Source organism: Piliocolobus tephrosceles, chromosome 1, assembly GCF_002776525.5.
Source record: "Piliocolobus tephrosceles isolate RC106 chromosome 1, ASM277652v3, whole genome shotgun sequence".
In the NCBI taxonomy this organism is placed as follows: domain Eukaryota; kingdom Metazoa; phylum Chordata; class Mammalia; order Primates; family Cercopithecidae; genus Piliocolobus; species Piliocolobus tephrosceles.
Genome location: NC_045434.1, coordinates 155,838,347 through 155,863,791, shown reverse-complemented (window position 1 = coordinate 155,863,791; position 25,445 = coordinate 155,838,347). Strand labels below are relative to the sequence as shown.

Below are 25,445 nucleotides of genomic sequence, written 5' to 3'. Positions count from 1 at the left end.
CCACAGAGTTAGATAAGAAACATCGTCCTCTCTTTGGCCCACATTTCTCTGATCCCTTAATGTTGGCCATAGTCCAAATGGAATTCCAGAATTTTAGAGAACGATGCTGCCAAGTACTTTAGTCTTATAAATTATTTTCCTCCAAGAATTACTAGAAGATGGAATAAGTTCAGCAGAAGTTTTACAAGGCAATGGTATTGTTATTTAAGATGAAAAGGATGGCTAGTGAACCTCCTGCCAGCTGCCCAAATTCGATTAGACATGTTAGAGCTAGCTGTTTTGCTTACGACAGATTGCCTTCTTAGAATTGTTTATTAATTTTGTGTTTCAATTTTCATCACCTCCTGAATTAGAAGAATTGTCTTATACTTCAGCAAAATGCATCAGAGCATGAGTTCCTCAGTGGCAAAACAGTCAGATGTTTTGAAAACAGGATGCTTTGGCTCTCCATTATAAAAAGAGGAACGGAAAGAGAAACAGTATAGAAAGGAAGAAAGCAAATAGCCTCAGCAGGGTCCCCAGCCCAACAACGGCATAAACAGTGACCTATCTTCCTGACCTTCACTGTGGCTCAGTTCCTGACCTCGTGTCACCAAAGCCAACCGACGTCATTAGAGGAGGATAGGAGGAATGGCGCAGCTGCTGTGAGGGTGACTAGAATTTCCTGTCTCCTTCCTGACAGACGCAGTCAGAAAAGTACAGGGTTGCAACAACAGTGGCTGAGGAAGGAGCAACCCAGAACAATCCCAGGCAGGCATAATTGTGACTGACGGGGAATGGGGAGGTGTTCCTTCCCTCACTGTACTGAGAAACCTAGTTTCTCACCTAGAATTTTCAGGTGAAAAACGTTAAAAGGGTCATTCTTACCCAGAATGCTAAATGTTTGTCAAAGGATGAACATGCTGTGGTATTCAGAAAGGAGCTATGTTCAAGCAACTAGTCACTGTCTTCACTTCCCCTACAAACGCCGTCCACTGTCCTTTTCGTTCTCCATTGGTTTTGCTCTGGGGCTGTTTTATATGCAGTACAAAGGTTGGGTGCTGCTGGGTGAAAATGGATATTCTGTTGTTGAAAAGAGTGGCCCTGTGTATTAGTACTTTTTTTTTTAGAATGAAGTGTTAGGACCTAGCACTTGAGTAAAGGTTTGCTAAGATAGAAATGGGAGATAGATGGTCCTTTTTCTCTTAAGGCATTGTGAAGTCGGCTACAGATAACCATCATGGGGAAGTGAGTCCTCCTGGCTACGCAGGCTTATTTTTCCAGTTCTTCAGGTGCAGCCATACTAGAGTACTAAACAGGGAGCACGAAGGCAACTAATTGCCAGTGCTCTTGGGTGTGCGGGATAAAGTCACACAATTCTACCAGGCCCCGAGCCAGCTGGATATTAGGCTGCATGACACTGGATGGTGATCATGACAGGCTGATTGCCCTAATGAGGGGTAAACCATTTTGTATTTAACTGAATAATCAATAACTATGGAAAATGCCAGATCCTGCAGAAATGATAGGAAATAGATCTTACTGGCCAGTGGATTCATGTTAGAGCTCCGTAAGAGAGAAGGTAGACAGGTGTTCAGTCCTTGAAAGGAATATTCATGCCACTTTTGCCTAAAATGTAATGATATGATTACAGCAGTGCCACCCTAGCATAAGATGGACCCTTTTCCTGGGCTCTGTGCTGTAATCAGAGGGCCTTAGCCTGGCCTTCCTTCTGCTGCCCTCCACCCCAGGAAGTGAGGAGTTGGCCGGGCCAAGGGAGCAGCTTTGCTCCCCTCTCTAAACTACATTTTGCATCTGCTGGACCCCCACATTCTCTGTCCAGATGGCTTTGAACCCACTTCCCGGCCATACAAGCCTCTTCCTGGAATGTGCTGCAGGCATACACACCCTTAGACCTAAGGAGTTTAACCAAGAGGCAGCAATGACAGGTGTGAAGACACTTGTGTAGAAGGAACTTAGGCAAGCAGGTTGTGGTCCAGAGCTCACACCGGCTGCTCACAGGTCCCTGGAGATGGAAGGGCATGGGGAAAGAAGAGGGCCGATCCATATCCAGGGAGTTCAAGAATTCGAAATTCAACCTGACCTTTCAGGCTGTTATGGAGGAATATCTGTCAAAGTACAAGTAAAGGAGATAGCTCAATGTATATCTTTGTATATTTAGACTTACAGTTTGTGGCCCCACGTGTGTTAGAGGTGACCCTGGATTAGAGGGCAGAATAGAATTCTGGTAGCCAGGTGGGCACTCATACATTTTTTTTGGTTCAAATTTTCTCTCTTTACTGCTCAGATTTATATAGACTAAATTATGGAGGGAGCAATAAAGTGAAGAGAGCCTGGGAATAAGCCATGAGTTTGAGTTCTAGCTCTGCCTTCACTTAGGTATAGTATTATAGACAATAAAACTATTTGGAATCTTTCCATTTTCTCTTCTGTAAAACAAAATAGTTGGAAAAGACTCAGCTCTTCAGTTTATTGATTGAATAATATTAGTAAACAACAGAACTACCTTTACAGGTGTATGCAGTCATTGTGCTAAGCTCTTTACCTCATTCTATAATCAATATTCACAGTAACCCTTTGAAATAGGTACTGTTATTATTCCTGCTTCACAGATGAGTAAAGTGAGGCATAGAAAGTGGAAATAACTTGCCTAAGGTAAATCAAAGAGCCAGGACCCAGTTCATCTGACTTACCGTCAATGATCCCAATGAAGCATATAAAGATAGAAAAAAGTTTAGAGTTATTTAGTAATTCTTCTAAGGGGGTTTTGGATTGGTTGGTGGGTGATCTTGTTCTTTCAACTGTGGCAAGCATTAGGGAGGCCTGGTTCAAATTTATATTCTGTAGCTACCATACTCACAGCCTCTAGGACACCCATTAATTGCCCTGGGCTCAGTCTTCTTGCCTGGGAAGCAGTGTCTCCTAACATAGATAAGGGGAAAGAGCAATCACAATTATAGAAAATGGTTATAAAGTGCTCATAAAAATGCAATAATGGTATTAAACTAATCCATTTCCTATTGCAGATGAATTTGCTAACTTCAAGATCTGTTTCTTAAAATTCTCCAACATGGCCTAAGATAAGATAATAAAGGTTCGTTCAAAGGACTATAGACTACCCCCAAATTCCCTTTTTCCCTGCTTCTCAAAATAAAAAGGGAAATAGAGATAAGCTATTCTTATTTTTTTAATTTATATTATCATTCAAATGATTGGGGCAATTTCATTTTATGCCACAACCTTTCCAAGGCATGGAACATGATCATAAAATAGAATTAATGCTTCAGTAATATGTAAGGGAAATTTTTGGAGGTAACATGTCCACTATTTTTCTTGGGCTTTATCTTCAAATAAAAATGAAACAGAAGATTAAGCTATTTATTCTTTGTCAATGTTTCAGTTACTCTTTCTATGACAAAATGGAGTTGTACTAGTGAGTATCAGTATTAGTGCAATTCAGTATTCCAAGTTCTAGTCTTCTCAAAACTTAGCAAATCACAGAGTTTGAAGGTTATTTGGTGCTTTGTAATAAGTTTGATTTGTAATCTGTTTTGTTTTATTTAAATAGTTCTTCATTGGTTTTAACAGGACCATTTCCTTTACTCAATGGCAATCCATTTGACCCAATCATTCTGCCTAACTCACTTGAAAGTCCCCAAGTGAGCAAGTCTCTAAAAAGCAAGCAGAAATGAAGTAAGAGGACATTGCCTTTGATTGTTTTACCTCTGGCTAGCTGATAAGAGGTCTGATAATAGTCTCAAAATCTGATACATAAATCATTTTAAGGTGACCATCTTTCTCCACATTAGGGAAAAAATAATAGCTATGTTTAGATTGTGAAATGTAAATGTAGAACACTAGTCTTGAAAAATAGAATTCAACACATTAGCAGAATAAATATTTGGTCTCCATTTTTTAAAAATAATTCTTTCTCATCTTTTTAAAACTTTTTGGGTGTTTGTTTTTTTTTTTTTAAATATGTCCCAGTCTAAAAGGCTCCTAGGTTCTATGCCATTGTTATCTATGAAAGAAAAACCAAGGGTGGAGCTTGCATTTGCATTATTCTTCCAAAACATTTTTCTTCTGAGTAAAAGTGTGCTCAACAAATAGAGATAGCTCAGACATCTGGAAGCCAGGACTTATAAACAAGAAGATGCCAGGGCAAATTTGTGCCACAGTCAATAGGTTTCACGCTCTTGAAGGCACGGTGCCAGTTGTCAATGTGCTTTCCTGAGCATCCTTTCCCTCTAGCATTTTTCAGGGACCTACCAGTCCCCCTCTGTCTTGCGCACTTGTACGTGATGTTTCCCTCCAGTGGTGCCAAACTGTTTAGTCTCTTGGATATTTCACTGTAACTTCCTTTGTTTGATTGACTTTAAAGTAGCCAAGTGCTTCCACAAAGAAAGGACTGTTAAGTTATTTAGAAATGAAGAAGACAGTAAAACTCCTGTTTCTTTTGTTTCTGATTTGGGAAGTGCCTGATAATTTTTTCTTCTTATGGAGTAGATTTTAAAGCTATAAATCATGCCATTCTGTTCATCAGTCACTTTTTTCCTTCTGCTAATTACTTGCAATTTTAAAATGTATCACTTTTGAAATCTAGAGCCCCCAAAGATTGAAGTTTAGCAAATGTATTAAAATAAAATGTATCTTCATGGCTCAGTCACTTTCATCTTCTAATTTTTTTAGCTACTCAAAATAATTATAATTTTTAAATTAATTATTAAATACTTTACATGGCTGCCATCCCCTCACTCTTTGCTAACAGTGTAGTGCATAATGTTTTAACTGTAAGCAATTATAAAAATGAAATTTGAATACAGATACCAGGAAGTAAAAATGACTAAGCCAATTTTTAAATTTTAGATTTAGGACAAGAGGTATTGGCATTTGATATCTAAAAAGATAGATTTTAAGTAGTTGTTTTAGAAAGAAAATAGTAAAAAAAATTATCATTAAATAAAAATATATTTCCAACTCAATTATATAGGCTATGCTAAAGCCAATCAGACAGGGCACAGTGAAGTATTAATTTGTCAACTATCTAATGTCTTTGGTCACTATTGATGAAATTTGATAAATCAAACCAAAAAAGATCTAAACATTTTCTTTCTAGTTATAGTTTTACATGATTACATTAGACAAAGTCCTAGAACTTTAAGCCTAGAAGAGAGCCTTAAGTATTATTATCTATTTCTATTTGAAGTTGTTTTATAGATGAGAAAATGAGGTAGCTTTTGCCACTAATAACAAGTGAGGATTAAAGTACCTAATGTACTCCAAATAACTTTGTAAAATATAAGGCACATTCTAAATGAAAAGTAATTTTATTATGGCATGGCTTCTCCAAAGTCTTAAGGTGAATTAGTGGGATTAAGGTATTAAAATATAGGTCTAATCATAAATCTGGCTTACTGTTCATCTTCAGCCAAAGGCTGGATATGTTTGAGAAAGACATGGGACATTCTCTCTTTTGTTTATGTTGACTTTTAGACTTCTCATTCTTCATTTACATATCTTGTGTAAAAGGTATACATAAGTGTCTTAATAATTTCAAGTAAAGAACTAATTTAGTATACCTGAAAATTTAGTGATCAAAACATAGCAAGAACTAGTTGAAGTGAGTTACTTTAAATGCCCCTGGTTTTAATTTCAGAATTTTAAAAAAGCCTTAAACTTTTGAGGCTTTTGATTGTTGTTTGCTTTCTCACTAATTCCAATGCCAAAGTTTAGGTAGTAAAAATACCCTGTGGTTAGTGTAACTGCCCTTAACTTCTTTCTATTTCTTTCTTTCCTTTCTCTGAAACTGAAGATGATAAATTGGAAAGTTTTACCACTTGGATTGGTAAGCCTTGGGTTCTCTCTGCCACTTTGCAGAGCCGTTGGCATGGAAAGTTGAACTTGAGATGGTGATTCCAGTTTGACCCTCTCCCTACACCCTAGAATGTTTCCGCACAGTGAACCAAATTATGTAAAGCTCTCACAACCCAAATATAATTTCTTGACTCTTGAGTCATATTACCAAGATCCTAGTGGAGTTAGGTACAATGGTGTTGGTAGCTACTAATTGAGAAATAAAATATAATATAAATGTAATTAATGCCTTGTAAATAGTTTAAAGCAAATAAGTCTGATTCACAGCATATAGAAAGACATTTTTATGTATTTAGCTAACTTAAAATGAGTCTTAGTATGTGTAGACCCCTGAGTTAAGCTGATACTGCAAATATTTTGCCATAAAATTTGGATAAATAATAAACTATTAATGTAATTATTTAAATGTGGGGAAAATCAAGGGAAAATTACTCGGAGAATTGAGCATCTTGGGATAATATTTATTAAGGGAAATTATTCCTAGAAGATCCTTGACAGTCTAAAGTTAGCTCTTTTTTCCTCCATAATTTCTAATCATTATTTGTGTTATGAAGTAGAACAAAGCAAAAGAAAATTCCTTAGTATATAATGTAAGAAATGAAAAGAAAATTTCTAATTCTTAAGTGAATAAGAAAGCTTAGTGTTTTGGTTATTGGAATAAGATATAGAAAATGTGAATTAAAAAACTAAAATGAGGCCAGGCGCAGTGGCTCATGCCTGTAATCCCAGCACTTTGGGAAGCCAAGGTGGGTGAATCACTTGACATCAGGAGTTTGAGACCAGCCTGGTCAACATGATGAAATCTTGTCTCTAATTTAAAAAAAAAAAAAAAAAAAAATTAGTTGGGCATGGTGGCACATGCTGTAATCCCAGCTACTTGAGAGGCTGAGGCAGGAGAATCACTTGAGACTGGGAGGTGGAGGGCAGGAAGCCCAGATCACATCCACTGCACTCCAGCCAGGGCAACAAGAGCAAAACTCCGTCGCAGAAAAAAAAAAAAAAAGCTAAAATGAGTCCGGGCCAGTGGTTCACGCCTGTAATCCCAGCATTTTGGGAGGCCTAAGAGGGTGAATCACTTGAGGCCAGGAGTTCGAGACCAGCCTGGCCAACACAGAGAAACCCTGTCTCTACTAAAAATACAAAAAATGAACTGGGCTCAGTAGTGGGTGCTTGTAGTTCCAGCTACTGGGGTGGCTGAGGCATGAGAATCGCTTGAGCCCTGGAGGCAGAGGTTGTAGTGCACCAAGATTACACCACTGCACTTCTGCACTCCAGCCTGGGTGATGGGAGTGAAACCCTGTCAAAAAAAAAAAAAAAAAAAAAAAAAAAGGGTAAAATGGAGATTTTACTAAGGGAAGATCCATTTAAGGGCTGGGAGAATCATGTGTATAAAAAGGAAAGGCACAGATTTTTTTTTTTTTAAAGAGAGACTAAAATTTTTAGTAGCTCCTCTTGATGAAAACAGTAGACTTCCAACTTCCTCTCTACCCTTAATGTCAGAAAATCTATAGAAAATATGGCTTAAGAATATTATCATCACTTGAGAATAAAGAAACAGAGGGATTTACCTTCCATCTTCATATTTCATTGCCTAGAGAACTTCCCCTTGGCTCAAACATGTCATCAGATCAGACTTTGTGCTATGATTCTGCCTCTAGGACACTAAACTGTGGGGCTTTTTTTGAAACCCTGCCTTAGCTATTCTAACTTCCATAACATTTTCATAGACCATCCTCTTACCTATCTTATCAATTAATACCATAGCTAACATTTTAGTTATCTGGGATTTTATTTATGTCTGCTCAGATTGTAAGTGTTGAATGTTTTAGACTCCAATTTCCTTGCAGGATTCAGGCTAATACATGCCAAGGAGGCATGGATCTCTTTCTGTTTAATTGTAAAGATGGAAGTGAACAGCAAAGAAAGTTTTTGTCAGTTGGTGGTAGTTGATATTTGGTTTATTTTAAAAAGCTCTCTGCAGTTTTCTTGGTCATTTAAGACATTTGTTGACATGGGGACTTTTAATGGATTATCCTGCTTTTCAACAATGCTGGCAGGGTAATGACCTCACTGGTGGGCACAGAACAATAATAAAGATGGAGATTTTCTTTTAGTATTTTCAAAAAATTTAAAGTTATGAAACATTTTTCGACTATCCAGTTCAATGTGTAGTTCCAGTATACTTTTGTGTGATGGTGAGAAGCTAGGGACCTTCTAATGGGTCACTAATGAAATGGACTCCAACTCCCACTCTGGATCTCTCACTCATAATCCACAAGAATTAATTTAACCTGCCAGATGCTACCCATTTAGCAAGCTGAAAGGAAACAGTGCCCCCCAATGCCTGTAGCCCTTGTCCATTGTGATTGCTATTACTGATTCCATTCTGTAAGTGAGTAAGATGATTTAGATATATATATGTTTACTAATGCAATGGGTATGTTTTTCTTGGCCAGGCTCAGTATATTATTTGTGTTCTTGTCAGGGAGAGCTACCACTGAATTTTTTCCTGCTGTATTTTAACACTCAGGAACTGGTTGTGCAAAGTTTATTTGCATCTTTCTTGCATTGCATGGGAGCGTCCTTGAGAATATCTTATCAAGATTTGCTAGTTTTTTTTTTAATATTTAAAAATCAGTATCATATAATTTCAGAGAGTTTGCTTCAATTTATTGGAATTAATTTAAAATTCTTTTGTATTTATATTTTTTCTTTTACATATTTCAAGTATTAAGATAAAGTCATTGCCTAATGCTGTCTGCCATAGTAAAATTTGCAAACTAAGAAAGGTCACATATTGCTTTTCAAGAAAGACTCTTTAGGGCCCTTAATACAGTGCTAAAATAGAAGAACTTTGTCAAAAATAAACAAAAGTATGAACTCCTTGGTAAGAGTAGATTCTCTTTGTTTTAAAGAAGTTAAATACGTTGGGTTAAAATGAGCAAAATATGAGCTCCTTTTGGAAAGTTAAGAAAGGAGGAATAGAGATTAGGAAAAATTCAGAAATTTCCAATCACTGCTTCTCAAATCTAACCACATAATCCAGGACTTCATTTCCCAGAAAACTCTGCATCTGCCCAAGGGAACATTAGTTAGGAGACAATGCAGAGATTTCTAAGGCCCATTTCTTCACTTAAAGTTTATTTGCTCTCAAAGCTTCTTGTGGTACCAGGATAGAGCATTAAATAGCATTATTATCTTTGAGTTATAGCTGTGTCTTATTTTTGTATTGTTAGTTCCAGTGTAGCATGGTAATAAAACATATTTGAAGTATCCGTTCCTGCATACACAGTGCTCTTACCTGTGTTCTCGTATGACACTCACCCTGAGGAAGGTCTTACTGTATCCACATTTTCAGATATGAAACTGAGATTTGGGAAAGATAACCGATTTGTCCAAGTCCTTTACCTACTAAATGACAAGATGTAGAGTCAATCTTGTTCTATTTGCTCAAAAGTTGAATAATTTAAAAATAAAAGTTAAAGGGAAATCCACAATTTATTATATTCTCGTATAACTTGTTAACAAAACATATCATCATAGAATTTTAAAGCTAGAAGTCAACTAGGTCTTGTTTTTCAGACCTCAGTTTGGATATCGTCTCTTTAGAAAGACCTTCTTTTAGTACCCTAACTCAGCAGCTTGTTGGTTTTACAATTTACTATCACAATCTATAGTTTTTGGTTTTGATCATGGAACTTGGTTCTTTCTTATATCTTTCATTAGACTGTAAAGTTACTGAAGATATGGATTGTGTCTACCATGTTCACTAGTGAAGCCCCAGCAGTTAGACTAGCTATAGGCACATGTTAGGCATCAGAATAAATTTCTTTTTATCAATTGCATGAGGTTCAGAAACTTAATTTGTCCGTGACCCAGTATTTGTTAGTGGTAAATCCATTAGAACCCTGGAATCCTGTTTCCTGCTGTGCTGCAATGGCTACTTTCAGGGGCCTGCCATGCCTAATTCCAGCTTTCTAATTGTTAGGTTGCATGAGAAACCCTCATCTGGTTCCCAATGACTCCCCAAAGTACCCTGAAAAAAGGGAAAGCTTATTCCTACCCTTCTCCTTCATCCAAAGTCAGATAACAAAGAACAAAGTGGGCAGGGACAAATGCTTTCTTCCTGTGAGCAGAAATGTGAAGCATGGTTTTGGTTGGGGTTTTTGTTTGTTTGGCTGGTTTTTGGTTCAGTTTTGCAATATTTGGCTTACTATTCTCTCAAAAAGTCTGCATCCTGTGGACAAGAATCTAAGCCCTTCGGAGACTGGCAATGGCTATTCCACACCCTCTGGGGAGCCTATTTATGAGCACACATGTCTGTAACTCAGCCATTCTCCATATCTGTTGGAGAATAGCAGCCTAATTATCTGCCATCATTTGGTTTTCATTCCTGGCATATTGGTGACACTCCTCTTACCTCAGCCACATATTCAATTAATTCATATGTGTTACCACATTGATCTCAACTGTGAAAATCTGAGCAAAATGCATACTTGGTGCAGTTATCCTTATGTTAGGTAGTCTGTGGTCAGTCATAGCTTTTAATCAATAGATAAAAAGTTGTAAAGTATCTTAATTTGAGAAAATTGGCTAAACCAAAGAAGCACGAATGGATAGTTACCAACAGTTGAATTTCTCCAAATAGACTCTTTTTTATGGTATGACTTAAACATAAGGCCATTTTGAGTTATGGTGCTTTTCATTTGACTTGCTTCATCTATCTTTCTGGCAATTCTGGTTTACACTCCTTAGACTGGTGAATAATCTAAATGTCAACCAGAGAGTCTGAACTTCTATGAGTAACTCATGTGTCACATAATCTATGTGACATAGTACTGCATCACACCTGTAGCAGCATGCTATGGGAGTTCTGTAGTTAATTATATACACTGATGTCAACAATGAAAATAACGTATTTAGGTATCAAAGAACCAACTGAAACTTCCACCCAAAAGCAAACCCAAAGTGGGAAAGGTACCATGAGCTCAGATTATTTTGAAATTTACAGATAAAACCTAGCTTCAAGTACAAATCCTGTGGAAGAAAGAGCACACACTAGGTCTCAGACACCTTGGCAACCACTTTACATATATTATTCCTAATCTTCCCATTTCAAAGATAGAAAATTCTAGTCTCTAAGAGACTCAGTGACTTGCCGTGTTTCTCAGACTAAGTTACAGTACATATTTTATTTCCAGATTCAGTTGAATCCTCAGATGCTCCTATATCATGCTATTATGATGTTGGATTAGCTGCAGCTCACTGGTAAGGCAAACCTGCAACCAGCACCCCCTCTACTTCATGTTTGCAGAAGAAGCTGCCTCTATTAACCTTCCATGAACCCAGCAAACCTATACATCTTGAAGTGCCTTATTCAAAGCATCTCTCCGTCTCTTCTAAATTATGATAGCTAATAGCTATCATAAAATAAAAGTGATAGCTAATAGCTAATAATAGCTAAAAATACATAACAAGCCTAACTACCTTTTTAATAGGATAAAATTACATAAGATATCGCTGTCTATGAAATTTATGTCTGTTTTATAACTATGTTATGCAACTATTTTCATCTTTTATAGTTTTAGTTAATAGTTTATATGTGCAAACCTCCAATCTGTTACAGATTTTCCTCAATTTGCTGGTACATACTCTAGCTTAGGGATTACTGAAATATCAAAACAGATGATAACATATATGCTTTCAGGGAAGAAAAGGATACGTCTATGCAGCCCAAAGTTTTCATTTATTTTTTTGATAGGCCCTAGAGTTGATCTTGAAAATTGCCAGATTAGTAAGCTGTCCCAGCCCTGAGAAATCACTAGTCCAGAAGTGGCAATTCCCAAGGCAGGCATTGTCTTTTACCTCAAGGGCTGTATGAAAGTCACTAGCTGAAATCAATACAATTAATAATAAACACAACATGTTCTACATGGTGTTTTTAAGGGGTAGAGTAATAATCTCAAAAACAAACTATGGTAGATTTTTGTAGCTGCAAAAACTGTTAGAAACTTTCATAAGGCGGGACTTTAAACAACTTAAGAGGTAGTATAGACTGAAAATGGAATTCACTTCTTAAAGAGAATCATGGCCAAAACATATGGGTTATGAAAAGAAAGTAGAATATTTGGGTGGTAGTTTCCCTTTTCTGTGTAACTACTTTCACGTCAGATATGAAGGTCCTAAAACATAGGTGTTATTTTTTACTGGTCAGGAAAGGACACTAGACTGGATGGTCTGTGGGTCTGATCCATGATAAGTCTTCCGATTGTTGAAAAATACTGTAAGTTGTAGAGCTTCTAGCTGTGAAATGTTTCCAAAGAAACCTTTGTCATCTACTTTGAAATCATATTAATGCCCTGTGGCCTTGGAATTGACTCTAGAAGCTTTCAGTTAAATATTAGCCATTATACCTGTACAGAAAAAAATATAGAAAGGCTTATATGAAAAAACAAAAGAGTAACTGAATAATGTACCTCGATTCCTTGATTTTTCTCAGTTACTATGATGATTTTTGTCATCTGTTGAAAAAGATTTCTGCTAAATTTAATTATCAGACCATCATCTCAAATCTTCGAAGTTCCTTTTTTTTTCTTTCTCTATTAACAGACACATTAAAAGGGAAGGATCAAGTATATGAAATGAAATTGTGATGCTCCAGGAACAGTTTTAGGTCTTATGTTTCATTGGAAGAAAAGTCCTCTGTTAAAAAGAAAAGTTCAAAAAGTTTAAATTATCTAAAAATATAAAGTGTCCCTGAACCTAACGTAAATAATGAGTGTATGGCCTGGAAATCCAGTCTCTTCATAGGCGATTTGGATATGCAATATCAGGACTATACTTACAGTTAAAAAAAAAAAAGATAAAGAAAACTCTTCTTTATCTGAAATTCAAATTTAACTCAGTGCCCCAAATTTTTATTTGCTAAACCTTATATATGTGGAAACATAATATAGTTTATAAATATTATATATAATTTAAAATGCATAGTGACTATATCAGTCTTTAGGTATAAATAGTTACGCTATCTTTTGTCAATTTGATTACATCACTACAGCAACTTTCAGAGTTGAGAGAATGTTGGATCATGAGAAATTGCTATAAACATTCCTATGGGAATCACTTTGGGTCTAGGAAACGTCAACTCTTTAGCGTTCCAATAATATGTGTGATATCATCTCTTGAGAAGTTTTCAGAAATTCTGAGAAAAATGGACAGCAGAAAAGGGTTAGATAGATAGGAAGAAATATCTAATAATTTGGAGAGTTGTTCAAGCCCTAATCTCAAGATATAGAGCTGCTATATTCAAATTTGTTTGATCTTTTGATATTTTTCAATTCTGTATGAAGGCATTAATGGTTTTTTCCTGCTTTGCCTTTTAATATGTCACTTGAGCAGATACTTGTCCTCTAACTAGCAAGTAGAATGGATTCTATTGTTGCTTCATCATAATTTTTGATGCAGAATAATGGTAGATATATTCATGCTTGTTTTTCGTTGGATACTTATTGATTACTACATCGCTGAGCATTTAAGGAAAGAATCACTCAATTCTAATATATTTAGAAGAGTTTCTTTCTGATTTGGCACATGGACAGTGAGAATGACCTCACTGTGTTTGTTCCCTGGCACACCAAAGGTTTGCTGCAGATGTTAGTACAGCAGAACTTGTTTGCTAAGATGACCCATTATGGAACTCTAGCTGATTAAGCAGATGTTAAAGGACAATTGCATGTCCATTATTACTTCTTTGACCATATTACCAACTCAATTCAATTGCGCTTGCTTTTCAAATAAGACCAACCTGTCAATAAAGAAACTGGACATCAAGTTTCATATGATTGGTAGAGATTACAGGGAAACGCAAAAAGGAGGGAAGAGATGAGACACACATTGTCAAATAATCTGAAATGTTAAGAATTGTGGAAATTGTGAGTTTCATAAGGAGTTTTAGACAAGGTACACTATATCCCCCATTCTGTTTTTTTCTTTCTCATTTTAAACTTAGATTTGCTTTACTTCTTTTGGTCTTCATTTCTTCCCATGCAAAATTCCTGAAAGTCAAAAGGAAGATTAGAAGCTAGCCATTTTACCACTAAAGAAACTGAGCCCCAAGAAGTTAATTCAGCTTACCCAAGATTACATCTTTGGTTAGGGCCAAAGCTAAGACAGGGACATACTCTGTTTACTTCATTTCTCACTAAACTGTATCACTACAGTTTAAACTTCTTTCTACCACTACTAGTATTCTGTGCCTTCAGGAGGAATTTTCAGTCCCTTCACTTTCCTGATACCTGGGAATTCTTTTTAAGTTATGACTAACAACGTGTAAAACATGAGTCAAAAGTTAGTCCCTAATAAAGTCATTGTGACTTTAATGACTTCGGCAGTTGTTTCATTCTGCAAAAACAGGAAGATCCCACACAATAAGGCGCCTGTCTCACAGCTGGGCTCCTGCGTAGACGGCCACCCACAAGAGTAACTAACTGCTGGGGCTGTCTTCCTCTCTTTGACACCTTTTTATTCTCTGTTCTTACAGTTTTCTCCTACTGACCTCATCCTCAGATTATCCATGAGAGGAAGGTACCTGCTTTAGCTTTTCTTTGATAGGGTGAAGAATAGTTTTAATCACTTAAGATTCACTCCTAAGTGATTTTCAGGTCACCCTCAACAGGCCTAAATTAGTCTTAGAAGGAGCTCTTTCATGGGCTTTACACTAGCTTCCTGTGTTATCACTCTTCTGGCTTGTTTTATTCTCAAAAACATAAAATCGCCAAATTTTAGATTTGAGAAGAGCCTGCAATCATTCCAGTTCACTCCTCCTATGTGATTAGTTTAAGAACTCATTACCAAGATGGTGCCTATCTTGCCTGCAGATCTTTGCATAAAGCTCAAACTAATTCTCCCACAAGAAATATAGAAAAGTGAAGAAGTGTCCTATCACTTCAGAAGAAACTGGCTTGGACGAAATAATCTCTGTATGCAGTGTTGAAACTAAAGAAAAATTGAAGCCATCAAGCAAACAAAATGTTCCTATCAAGTGTAACTGAATTTTAGCTTTTATTACCTATTCTCTACTTTTAAAATAACTTTTCACTGTTAAAGGAACTTATTCCAAAAATCAGACAATTTTATAGAAAAGGTATATTCTAGGCAAATAATATTAAATCACTTACCTAGAAAATATACCTTCTTCCCTTTTCAAAAAATAGCTGCAATTTCTAGCAGTGTATGTGAATCTAGTGTTGGGCATAAGCTTAAGAAGGCATTGGAGGAATTTTTTATTACTAAGAGTTCATTCACAAACTTTGCTTGTCTGTGTTGAAAAGTGGCATTGGCCATTTCCTCTGGGGACATTATTTCTAGGTAGGCTGTCACAGGGTTTTCCTGTGAAGGCAGATTCTTAGGGAAAATAGTATCTGTGTGCATGAGATGGTAGAGACACATTTATCTTTAAAATAAATGTTCCTGTTTGTGAATTTCTCTACTGCATTTAATAAAGTAAATAATGCCCATTTCCTTTCAATCCAGTAACTCCTTGGGACACAGTTTTACCCAGGAGCTATTTTACCTTTGAGTCTGGATGAAACATGTAACTTAATAGACTCCAAAAGTCTTACACTATAAAACTCTGAGGGATGATAAATACTTCCCTTCCTTTGTTATGGTCTGAAGCATTTTCAATCTGAGTTGTTTTCCTCAGTCATGTAGAGGGAGTTTTGTTTTCTGGGAAGTCTTGGTTGCTGGTAAATAATGTGTCCAAATTATTAGGAGGAGGCAGCCACAAAATTTATCATACAAGTATGAAAAGTTAGGGTTGAAAGGCTGAGATCCTAAAATCATGCATCATTTTCATTTTACACATGAGAGGTGATGTAACTACACAGGAGAGTGAGAGCTGAGAATGAAAAGTCAAGATTCGTCTACTACATAGTGGCTGCCTCTGGCTCAACAGAAACACTCCCATGTGGGAGTCAGTTGCTGAAAACCCAACTAAGCCTAGCTCCTCAACTGTCTCCTCAGGCTTCACTTCAAACATAATTCATATCTATTCTATTTCTTAATGTGTCTCATCACACAGTTAAACACTAGTCATACTAACTCGACTCTACATATACTAGAATGTAAAAGATACCCTTCCACCCCGCGCTGTCTGCTCCTTGAAGGCCATGTCTGCCTTTCTTAGTTTGTACAGAGCCCAACATAAATGGGCCCTTCATACGTGCTTTTTGATGAGAGCAATGATTGCCTTCACGTCAGTGTGGTTGGGCCCTCCCTTATGGAGGAGGAAAACCAACAGTTGTTGCTAAGCAACATTTAAAGGACTAGGTTAGTTTCTGACACTAAGTGACCTCCATTTGCATACTTCGCCATGTTGTGTGTTTTATGGTTGCCTTAAGATGACTTTGTTTTTTGGTGGCATCGCTATATGCCCTTAGCAAAAGGCTCCTAGGAGAACTAGTTTAGGCCTGGAAAGGAGGAAGGTGATATTCATCTGTTAATGACTTAGATAAGTACGCTGATCCTTTCAGTAAACTATGCGGGAAAGGTGAGGAGTTTGGTTTATTTTCAGCCCTGCAGCTGAGAGCCACCTCCCTGATCCCATATTGAAAGTGATTGACAATGTATCCCACTAGGGCCCTGTGGCAATGGGAGGCTATAGGAAGAAAATAAACAGAGAAGTCTTTCCTCTTATAGCTTTTTATGATTCAATTTCTACCTGCTCCTATCTTCTGAGCAGAGATGCTGATATAGCTGATAAAGAACTGGCCCTACCCTCTCCAGACTGTTTGCTGTTGTGGTTAAACAACGTGCCCTAATATATCTATTCCTACTAGAATGAAAGCTGATTAAAAGCATGAAAAGAGTTTTTGTTTGTTCCTTTGTTTTTTTCACTGCTATATCATCACTCTTTTCCCTGGTCATTTTAGGTATTCAATAAATGGTTGACAAATAAGTGAAAAAAAGGGGGATTATTGAACTAATACCAACCTGATTGACTCTAAAACATTCCTAAGTGTTTCAGAGAGACTAAAGAAGCCAAAATGAGACAATTGTTTGAATGTTATATTTGCCTAAGTCTAGTGCAGAGAAAATTATGGAAGAAATCATCTGTCTCTAAGCTTTTTACAAGATATTTTTACAATGATTCAAGTAACGTTTACTTCTTTGCCAAAATTCAGCTTATTGGTCAGAGCAATAAACTTGTCTTCTTCAGCTTCCGAGTCTTCAGCCTAAGTACCTGTCTTTTAAGGATTTAAGATGAGAGGCCATTGTGACTGAGCAGTTGTGTCTTTAAAACTAAATAATTTGGAAGTCATGCGATTCACAGATTCACCTGGGGTTCAAAATTGCACAGAGGTTCAATAAGTAAAATACCCCAGCTGAGATGATTGATTCAGAGATGCCTGGTTACTAACATATTGTATCATAGGAAACGCACCCACATACACAAGTAGGGTTACCCAAAAAGAGGGTGATTGGACATCTTTGAGAACAATGCATGGTGCAGTGAGCCAGCAGGCAGAAATACTGACTTGCATTGGCTTCACCTCCAAAAACCAGGTCTCCTAGGCACAGGCCATGGTGTAACCCCAGGCTTGGATACTTGAAATAAAGCTATTGTTGGATGCTGATGCTCATTTGAAAGGGGCATGCCTCACAGGAAAAAAAGCCAATTGCAAGTTGGGGTTGCTGCCGTGGTGCTTTGCTACTCCTTCAACTTGCTATAAATGAAATTATGGGAGTACAGGGGTAGGATAACAGAGGGGAAAGATGAGGAGGGAAATGGGATGAGCCTGGGGCAGGGAATCCCACTGCAGTAAAGCTCTAGTGTTTCCCCTTGCCTGTACTCTAATGTTGACAAGGAGAAGGGAGGGGCTGGGAAGAAGGGAGAGAGAAACATGCAGGGAAGAAATGACTTTCTCAACATGCCCTGGATGGCTAAAATAAAATTAATTTAAATCCTCAGATTTCTAATGTGAGTTAGAAGAGGTAACACTAAATCTCAAACAATTCACCATTCTTTCAGTTATGACTGTTCATATTTCCTAACACACTCTGCATCCTAAATGGAAAGGTTAAAAGAGTTTAATACATTTGTCGAATGCAATCTAATATGCATATCAATGAGCTAATGGAGGGCAGAAACTTACATGCTGCATAGGAAGTACTTTTCAAACGAAATAAATTAATTCTATTCCCATTCATTTTACTATGAAAAGAGGCTAAATGCATTGGCACACGCTTGGTGTGCGACAATCCTCCAAAAAGCTAGTTCACAAAAATTATTGTGTACCGGCAGCCTAGTCTGAAAACAGCCATGGTCCTAACCTTTTTTAAATGCTTGTTTAAATGTTCAGAAAGTCGATTAATCAAATGCATCATCATTTTGATCAATTAGAGCAGCTGGATTTTTGTGCAGAGGCTGCATCTGCAGAATTCTGGTCTGCAGTGGAGAGAGAGGGTTAAGGAACACCTAGTTGAAATGGGGGAGGGTACCGACTTCAGATTTACTTAAATATTCATGGGGCTTCCTCCATTTTAATCTTCTCCTTTTTAAAAGATGGCTGTGTTTCCTAGTCTGGGAACTCCTCAGGAAAGAAGAATTGCTTCTTCCTTGCAGAGTTCGGCTGAGTAGGACTAATGTAGAAGAGTGGAAACCCCTTCGGCCACCAGGACTATTCATAATTCATAAGTGCTTCAAACCAGCCAGCTGAATACATTTGGACAGGCTCTTGCTCCTTCGTGCAATTCCTGATTTCATTGCTCTCTTCTGCCAGGAAATAAGCAGGGAGCATAGGCTTCTTGCAAGAATGGAGTGCGAAGATGGGCTTTGTTTGGCTTAGGAAATGCCACACATCTTGGAGGTTTTGTCTTTTCTAAGTTTCAATTATTTTATCACTGGATCTGCAGGGCTTTCCTGATCCTTTCGGGATTGCTTTCTCAGAACTGTGAATTATTTCAAAGGGATTTGTGGATTGTGGCAAAGAGAGCATTCCAAAATGCCTGAGGCAAATTATTTGTTATCTGTATCTTGGGGTTACATCAAGGTGGGTTAATTTGATTGTGCTCTGTGTCTTTGATAAAATGTGAAACATATATCTCTGTGTGTGTGTGTGTGTATGTGTGTGTGTGTTTTTTTTTGTGAAGTAGAGGACATCTGTAATGATTTAATTTGTGTGTTCATTTAACCCACTGGGACCTCTTATTTTGAAATAAGAGCATGTTATATTACATTTTATTTAAGTGTACTGTGCTGTGTTTTAACCCTATTCTTTTTACTCAATTCTGTTTTTTAAAAGATGCTTCTTTTTTTTTTTTTCCCTTAAACTTTTCACATATAATCTCCTGTCACCAAATAGGTTATTAAATTATATTTTAGAGGTAATTTCAGACAAATGTATTTTTAAAAGTAGTTACAGTTTCAAGTGGAATTATCTTGACATCTATTAAAATTCCTTTTCCTAGGTTTGCATCTTCAAAAGTAATCAGTTGTTAATTCTAAGAAATCTTAAGAAAACCTCTTTTCCAAAAGTGACGTTGGAATAATTTCAAATTGAAGAGATATGTTTTGTAGAAACAGTACTATTTATCTAATGGTATCTGCTCATTCCAACCTCTTGATCCCTGGACAGTAGAGTTGGAAACATTTAAAGTGAACATTTGCTCTTTTGAAAATAGTTAATGCATTTTTGTTCTTTATAAACAGTTCAAAAGAATGCTGAACCGGGAGCTGACACACCTCTCAGAGATGAGCCGGTCAGGGAACCAGGTGTCTGAATACATTTCAAATACTTTCTTAGGTAAGATAATAACTGGGAAAAACTTGTTTTATAACTGGGGTTTTCAGAATTAATTTCTACAATCTATCAAGGACATCCCCATGTGAATTTGGGATGGAGTTGAGTCATATAAAAATCCATTTAAAATAATAACTAAGGCCAGTCTTCAAAAGAAAAAAAAAAAGCAGAAAGATCATGTTTTTGAAAAAAAGAATTAAAATACCCATCCAAGACAGAGGGTTATTATGGGCTAACTGTATTTAAACGGCCCTCAGCCCCACCTTGTCTGCCTGCCCACTTCCATCTTTGCTAAGACCTCTGAAGTAATGAGGGAAATCCAGTCACCCAAGCCCTAGAGACAGCTCCATTGGCTCCTCTGACATGGTAGCCTTTCAATTCCTTCAATAACTGAGCTTTGAGCAAAAGGTTTCCTCTATGATGTTTTGTAGGGGATATGCTTGAAGAATAATTCCATGGTGATTTGGTCCGTGAGAATAAGCATTGGGAATAATTTGACTATTGCTTTGCTAAGTTATTTATTAAAGATAAATGGATGGTATGGGGGAGAATTTTAATATTATCTTAAGGATTTCGTATTCTGCAAGTAGCCTCATTCTCTTCCCCATCTGATGCTTTATCCATTATTCTCTGTTGTTACATTACTGGTATTTAACACATGATACTGACCAAAAAGGATTGCATGAATGGTCCTCAACTATTGTCATGCATGTTATTTGATTATTTGGGATTTTTGAATTCAGTCTTAAAGGCAACTTTTGTATAATGAACCTATTTGGACTATTTTGATTTAAGAAGTCCTACATAATCTGCAGATCTGTACATCAGAGTAAATGGATAGCATTTAGATTCTGATTTTGTTAACTTTAAATTGCTGCTGAATTATGCTTGCTTATTAAACCTCATTTTCCAGGGAAGTGACCCACTCTCACAGCTGAACATTTCATCCTCTCTTCTTTTTTGGAATAGTCATATAGCATTAAATCAATGAGCATTTTCCTTGACCTGTGGGAATGCAGAAGACAAGAGTAGAGATTCAGGAACCTCCTCCTAGATTTCAGAGGATCTATGGAAATGCCTGTGTATATGTGCATATTTTCTTTAGCCAGTCTATCATTGATGGGCATTTAGGTTGATTCCATGTCTTTACTACCTGAATAGTGTTGCAATGAACATAAGTGTGCATGTGCCTTATTGAAACAAATACCTCTTCTGGTTTTATTTCTAAGATCAATCCTATTTCTCTAACACCAAAGCAGTTCTTGCTATCAGCAGATCAATCAGCCTTCTCTTTAAGTAGCCTCATACAGAGCTTACTGCATTACTCTGCAGTGGATGGTCACCAGACATGATTAACAAGTGCCTTTCTAACAGTTTCTAGTATGTGAGTGTCTGCAGCACTTAATTTTCTCCAGCTGCAGTTGCAACGCCTTCGTCAGAGAACAAAGGAGAAGAATTTTCATCCATCCTAGCTCCCAGAGGTGCCTAGAATGTAACTCTACAGAAAACATTAAATACTGATCCTTTTCTTCTCCTTTTATACACTTGAAGAAAGGGATCTTCTGCTGAGCATTTCAGATATACCTTGCTCTGTGTAATGCCCAATGATTTTTCATTAGCTGGGAGCTGTTTTAGGGACATTTTACAGGTTAATGACTGTGGGAAAGGAGAATAAAATCAAAACTGCAAGAACCCATTTTTTGTCTCCATAAGCATTGCATTTTAAAATATGAGGGCTTGAGGACTTCTCAGAAGAGACTCTCACTACTGTAGTTAAAGTTACATGAAGTCTCTGAACCCTTAATCATCCAAGACTGGACCTAAGCAGTCCTCTTCGTTTGTAGTCTTTTTCAATATCTGCTTACCAAGGACAACAAGAATATCTTAGTCCACTAATTAATCTTTTTTATCACCATAGGCTACCAAGAAAGAAAGCTGATAAGATAATAAAGATGATTCATTCCTCAGAGTAGGAAAAAATAAAAAGAAAAAATTTAAAAGATGCTAAATATGAGCTCTGAGTCTCAACACTGTCCAAGATGAGGCAAATGTCAACTCTTTCCTGCCTATTCTGCTTGCTATTTAGGCAGATCTCTTGAGCAAACCCAGTCATTTGGCTTCTCATTGTTCCAAAAGTTAAATTCAAGAACAAATTGTTGAGGAAGGTTATTAGAATCTCAATCCTTGTAGACTCTTAGCATTAAGAGGGTGGTGTGTGTCAGTGGGTATATGTGCTTGAGGGTATATGGGGTAAACCCCATCAAATAGACTAGACAGGCAGATTGGAATTTTAAATGTTCTTGAGAAAATATAGGAAGAAAAAAACCTATAATATTAACAAAAGATGCATCAGTTGTCTCACTTGTAAAATGGGAGCACTGGTATAGATGACATCTCAAATCCCTTCCAACTCTAACTTCCTATAACTCTGATATGAACTGAGTTTATCAGTTTTGCTAAGACATCCCTGGCCATCTGGATTCTCTGTGGTGAACCCTCAGCTTGTAATTTGACAATCTCAAAAAACAAACAAAGTTTGTTTCCAGACTGACAGTGAAGGGCATGGAACTCTTAGTTTTATCCTGTGAGCATAATGAATGTTCCCAGAAGACCATGAAGCCTTCTTCGTAAACCTTCTGATCTGCATGGGACCCTAAAACCTTGTAGTCCAATTCCCTCATTTTATAGGAGAGAAAACAGGGGACCCAGAGGGATGAGGTAACTTGACCAAGATCACTTGGCTAATACATTCCTCAGCCAGAACTAGGACTTGGCTGTCTTGACATCTAGACCTAAACACCCTATCAATCCTTTAACGAGGAAAGAAGGCTGTTAGGAACACAGAACATATATAACAAAATCACATAAGGACTCTTAAGTAATACACATATCATTTTGGAAACAAATCTTTAGGAATCAGGATTGTGGGACCTAAAAATAAAATGTTTATTAACAGGCCAGGCATGGTGGCTCACGCCTGTATCCAGCACATTCAGAGGCCGAGATGGGCAGATCACCTGAGGTCAGGAGCTCAAGACCAGCCCGTCTCTACTAAAAATACAAAAATAGCTGGATGTGGTGGTGCATGCCTGTAGTCCCAGCTACTGGGGAGCCTGAAGCAGGAGAATCACTTGAATCCAGGAGATGGAGGTTGCAGTGAGCCAAGATCACACCATTGCACTCCAGTCTGGGCGAGAAGAGCAAAACTCTGTCTCAAAAAAAAAAAAAAAAGTATTAACAGTTTCTAATAATATAAAAGTTTCCTGTAAGACCATGGCAACCACTTCAGTGAGCATAAAATAAGATCTTAGCAATTTACCTTAAACTTGAAGAGCAATATCTCAATAAGAGTCATTAAATGTTAAAAATGTGTCATCCAGGGAGGAGGGAAATCCCTTAATCCAGAGATATGTGAAACTTGTGTTGCTCGTATCTAAAAAAAAAAAAAAAAAAAAAAAAAAAGGGGGTGCAGGAGGACAGGGAGAAAGGCAGGCAGCAGACTATATTCACCAGTCCAGGCACTCACTGTTGCTGTCATATAATGGGCACCAGGTTGCTGGTACAAGGGAAAATAGAAGTGTCTAATTTCAAGGGAAATAAAGCAGGACCTAGGGAGAAGGAGAATAAATAATACAAGATTTTTAGATGTTATGTTACAATTTAGTTAATATTTTCATGTACAGAGAAAAGTTATCCTTTTAAATCCTCTACTTACCATCTCAAAATCTAGAACTTAGAATTTTCAAGATGCAAGGAAAAGAGCTTAGGAATTTTGCATAATTGAAAAGTGTGATCTAGCAAAACAGGAACCTCAAATTAAGCCATTAACAGAATTTGGATGAGACTATTTTTTTGTATCTGCTTTTTGTTTGTTTTATACAGGCCGACTGTTTGCTCACTGTTTTCTGACTATTCCATAAATGTAAATTCACTCAGTGTGTTTATTGTGATTTCTTTGAGTCTGAGTTTCTGATTATTTCCACACTGTGCTGGCTAAGCATTTAATAGAGGAAATTCAGAATAGGGAAACCTAGTAGTTGTTCCAGTGCCTGCATAGGGAAACACCCATTAATGTGAAATTGGCACTGTTTGTGAATCATGGTCTTCTTCATCATTGCCGTGTTCCAGACACAGTAGTGGTTCAGCTCAATTACTCACTGTTGTGGGAAATCTTTAATTAAACAAAGGGAAAAGGCTGCTAGTCCTACTAGAAATGGTTATATGTGCAGTGACACAGGAGAATCTACGAGCCTCTTTAACTGGAGGTGAAGAATGGTGGTTAGAAAGGCAGGCCCTGTGGTGGCCTTTCATTTTAGCAAAAAGTAGTAATTATTAGGAGTAAAGTGACAGGGACAAAAGTAATTTCAAACTAATATAAAATACAGTTTTTATGCCAGAGATTGTGTGGCAGGAAAGAAATTTTTAACAGGAACCTCAAGGCCTGGGTTCTATGCTATTAAATCACTGTGTCTGGAGCAAAGTAATTGCAAAATAAATATCTGTTAAATAAATTGCCCTTTGAGCTTGGGCAAGTTGCTGACTTCATCTGAAAAATGAGAGTGTGGGATTGTTATTGGTTCTCAAACCTGGCTCTGATTAGCCAAGTCACTTGGGAATCTTTTTAAAAAATACTGATTCAGTAGGGTTGGGTGGGGCTTATAAATCTGTATTTTTCTGAAGTTTCCTGGGTGCTTCTGATGCTGGACTAGGTTGGAAACCCCTAAACTAATTAAGATGACCACTAAAATTCCTCCCTAAGCAAAAGTCATAGGCTTGTGAGTGTAGGAGCTTGTGGGACACCTAGAGACAATATTGATATGTCAGGGATGGAGAATTCCCTTGCTTCAGCCCCACAGAGAAGAGGTGACGTACACACAAAGCTGGTACTGTCTCACTCTGCTTGCTTTGCTCTGATGAAGTGTCCACAGGGGCCTATGAGCAGCCAGAGGTCTCTGGGGAAAACATGTGACTGTGCCATTATCTGCAAGAGTCAAAACAAATCGTCTAGATCCCAAAATGCCGTCTGGGAGCATGTCATTTTCAAATGGCAAAGTTGTCTTCCTACTAATTTTCACTGTAACTAGCAGAGGTAAATGTAGGTACTTTTGAAAGCTGCATTAACTCTTTCAGCCACGGGATGTCATTTAGTTCAATAAAGTAGTTTTTATGCAATTTAATAATTGCCCCTGTGCACCCACCAGCATCCCTGTGGCCTGAAAGAGTTAACGCATTTTTTCAGAATTACTGAGGATACATCTCCCTATGAAGTGAAATGGAATATTTGATTGCTGATATTTTTAACAGCACAATGTAAAGGAAAGAGCTTCTATAAGCAGGTAGGCACATTTTGTTTTTTCACTAATCCAAGCTCTGCTGTTACCTTGTTGTAACACAACTTTTAAAAATATTATGAAATATCATAAATATGTAATAACCTTAAATGTGTTAATAAGTGTAATGCTTATTACAAATGAGAGGCTTTATTATTATTTATTAGTAGAATTAATAGACACAAGGCATGAAATAAAACTGAAATTACAGTCTTCCTCTAAACCTCAAAGGGTAATAAACCAAGCCCTTAAAGTAATTGTTTGAGGATTATGACCCATTTCTACTTCTAACATATATACTGCTTATTTAAAATGAGCCCTTGCTAAAGCCATATGGATTTTTAAATTTTTTAAGTAAAGATAAGATGAGCAGATCATGAAACCTGTTTTTATTAATCTGTGAACATTTTATTATACAAAAATATGTTAATCACTTTAT

General features: G+C 37.1%; 1 protein-coding gene across 3 annotated transcripts in view; it reads left to right on the top strand.

Moving 5' to 3' along the window:
- Window positions 1–25,445, top strand: part of PDE4B (phosphodiesterase 4B) — a 597,589-nt gene that overhangs the window by 558,844 nt on the left and 13,300 nt on the right. For all 3 annotated transcript variants that reach the window (XM_023210049.1, XM_023210055.2, XM_023210064.2), the window contains one exon: window positions 19,586–19,679. In XM_023210049.1, coding sequence (XP_023065817.1) covers window positions 19,586–19,679 — 94 coding nt within the window. The remainder of the gene's footprint in view (window positions 1–19,585; window positions 19,680–25,445) is intronic.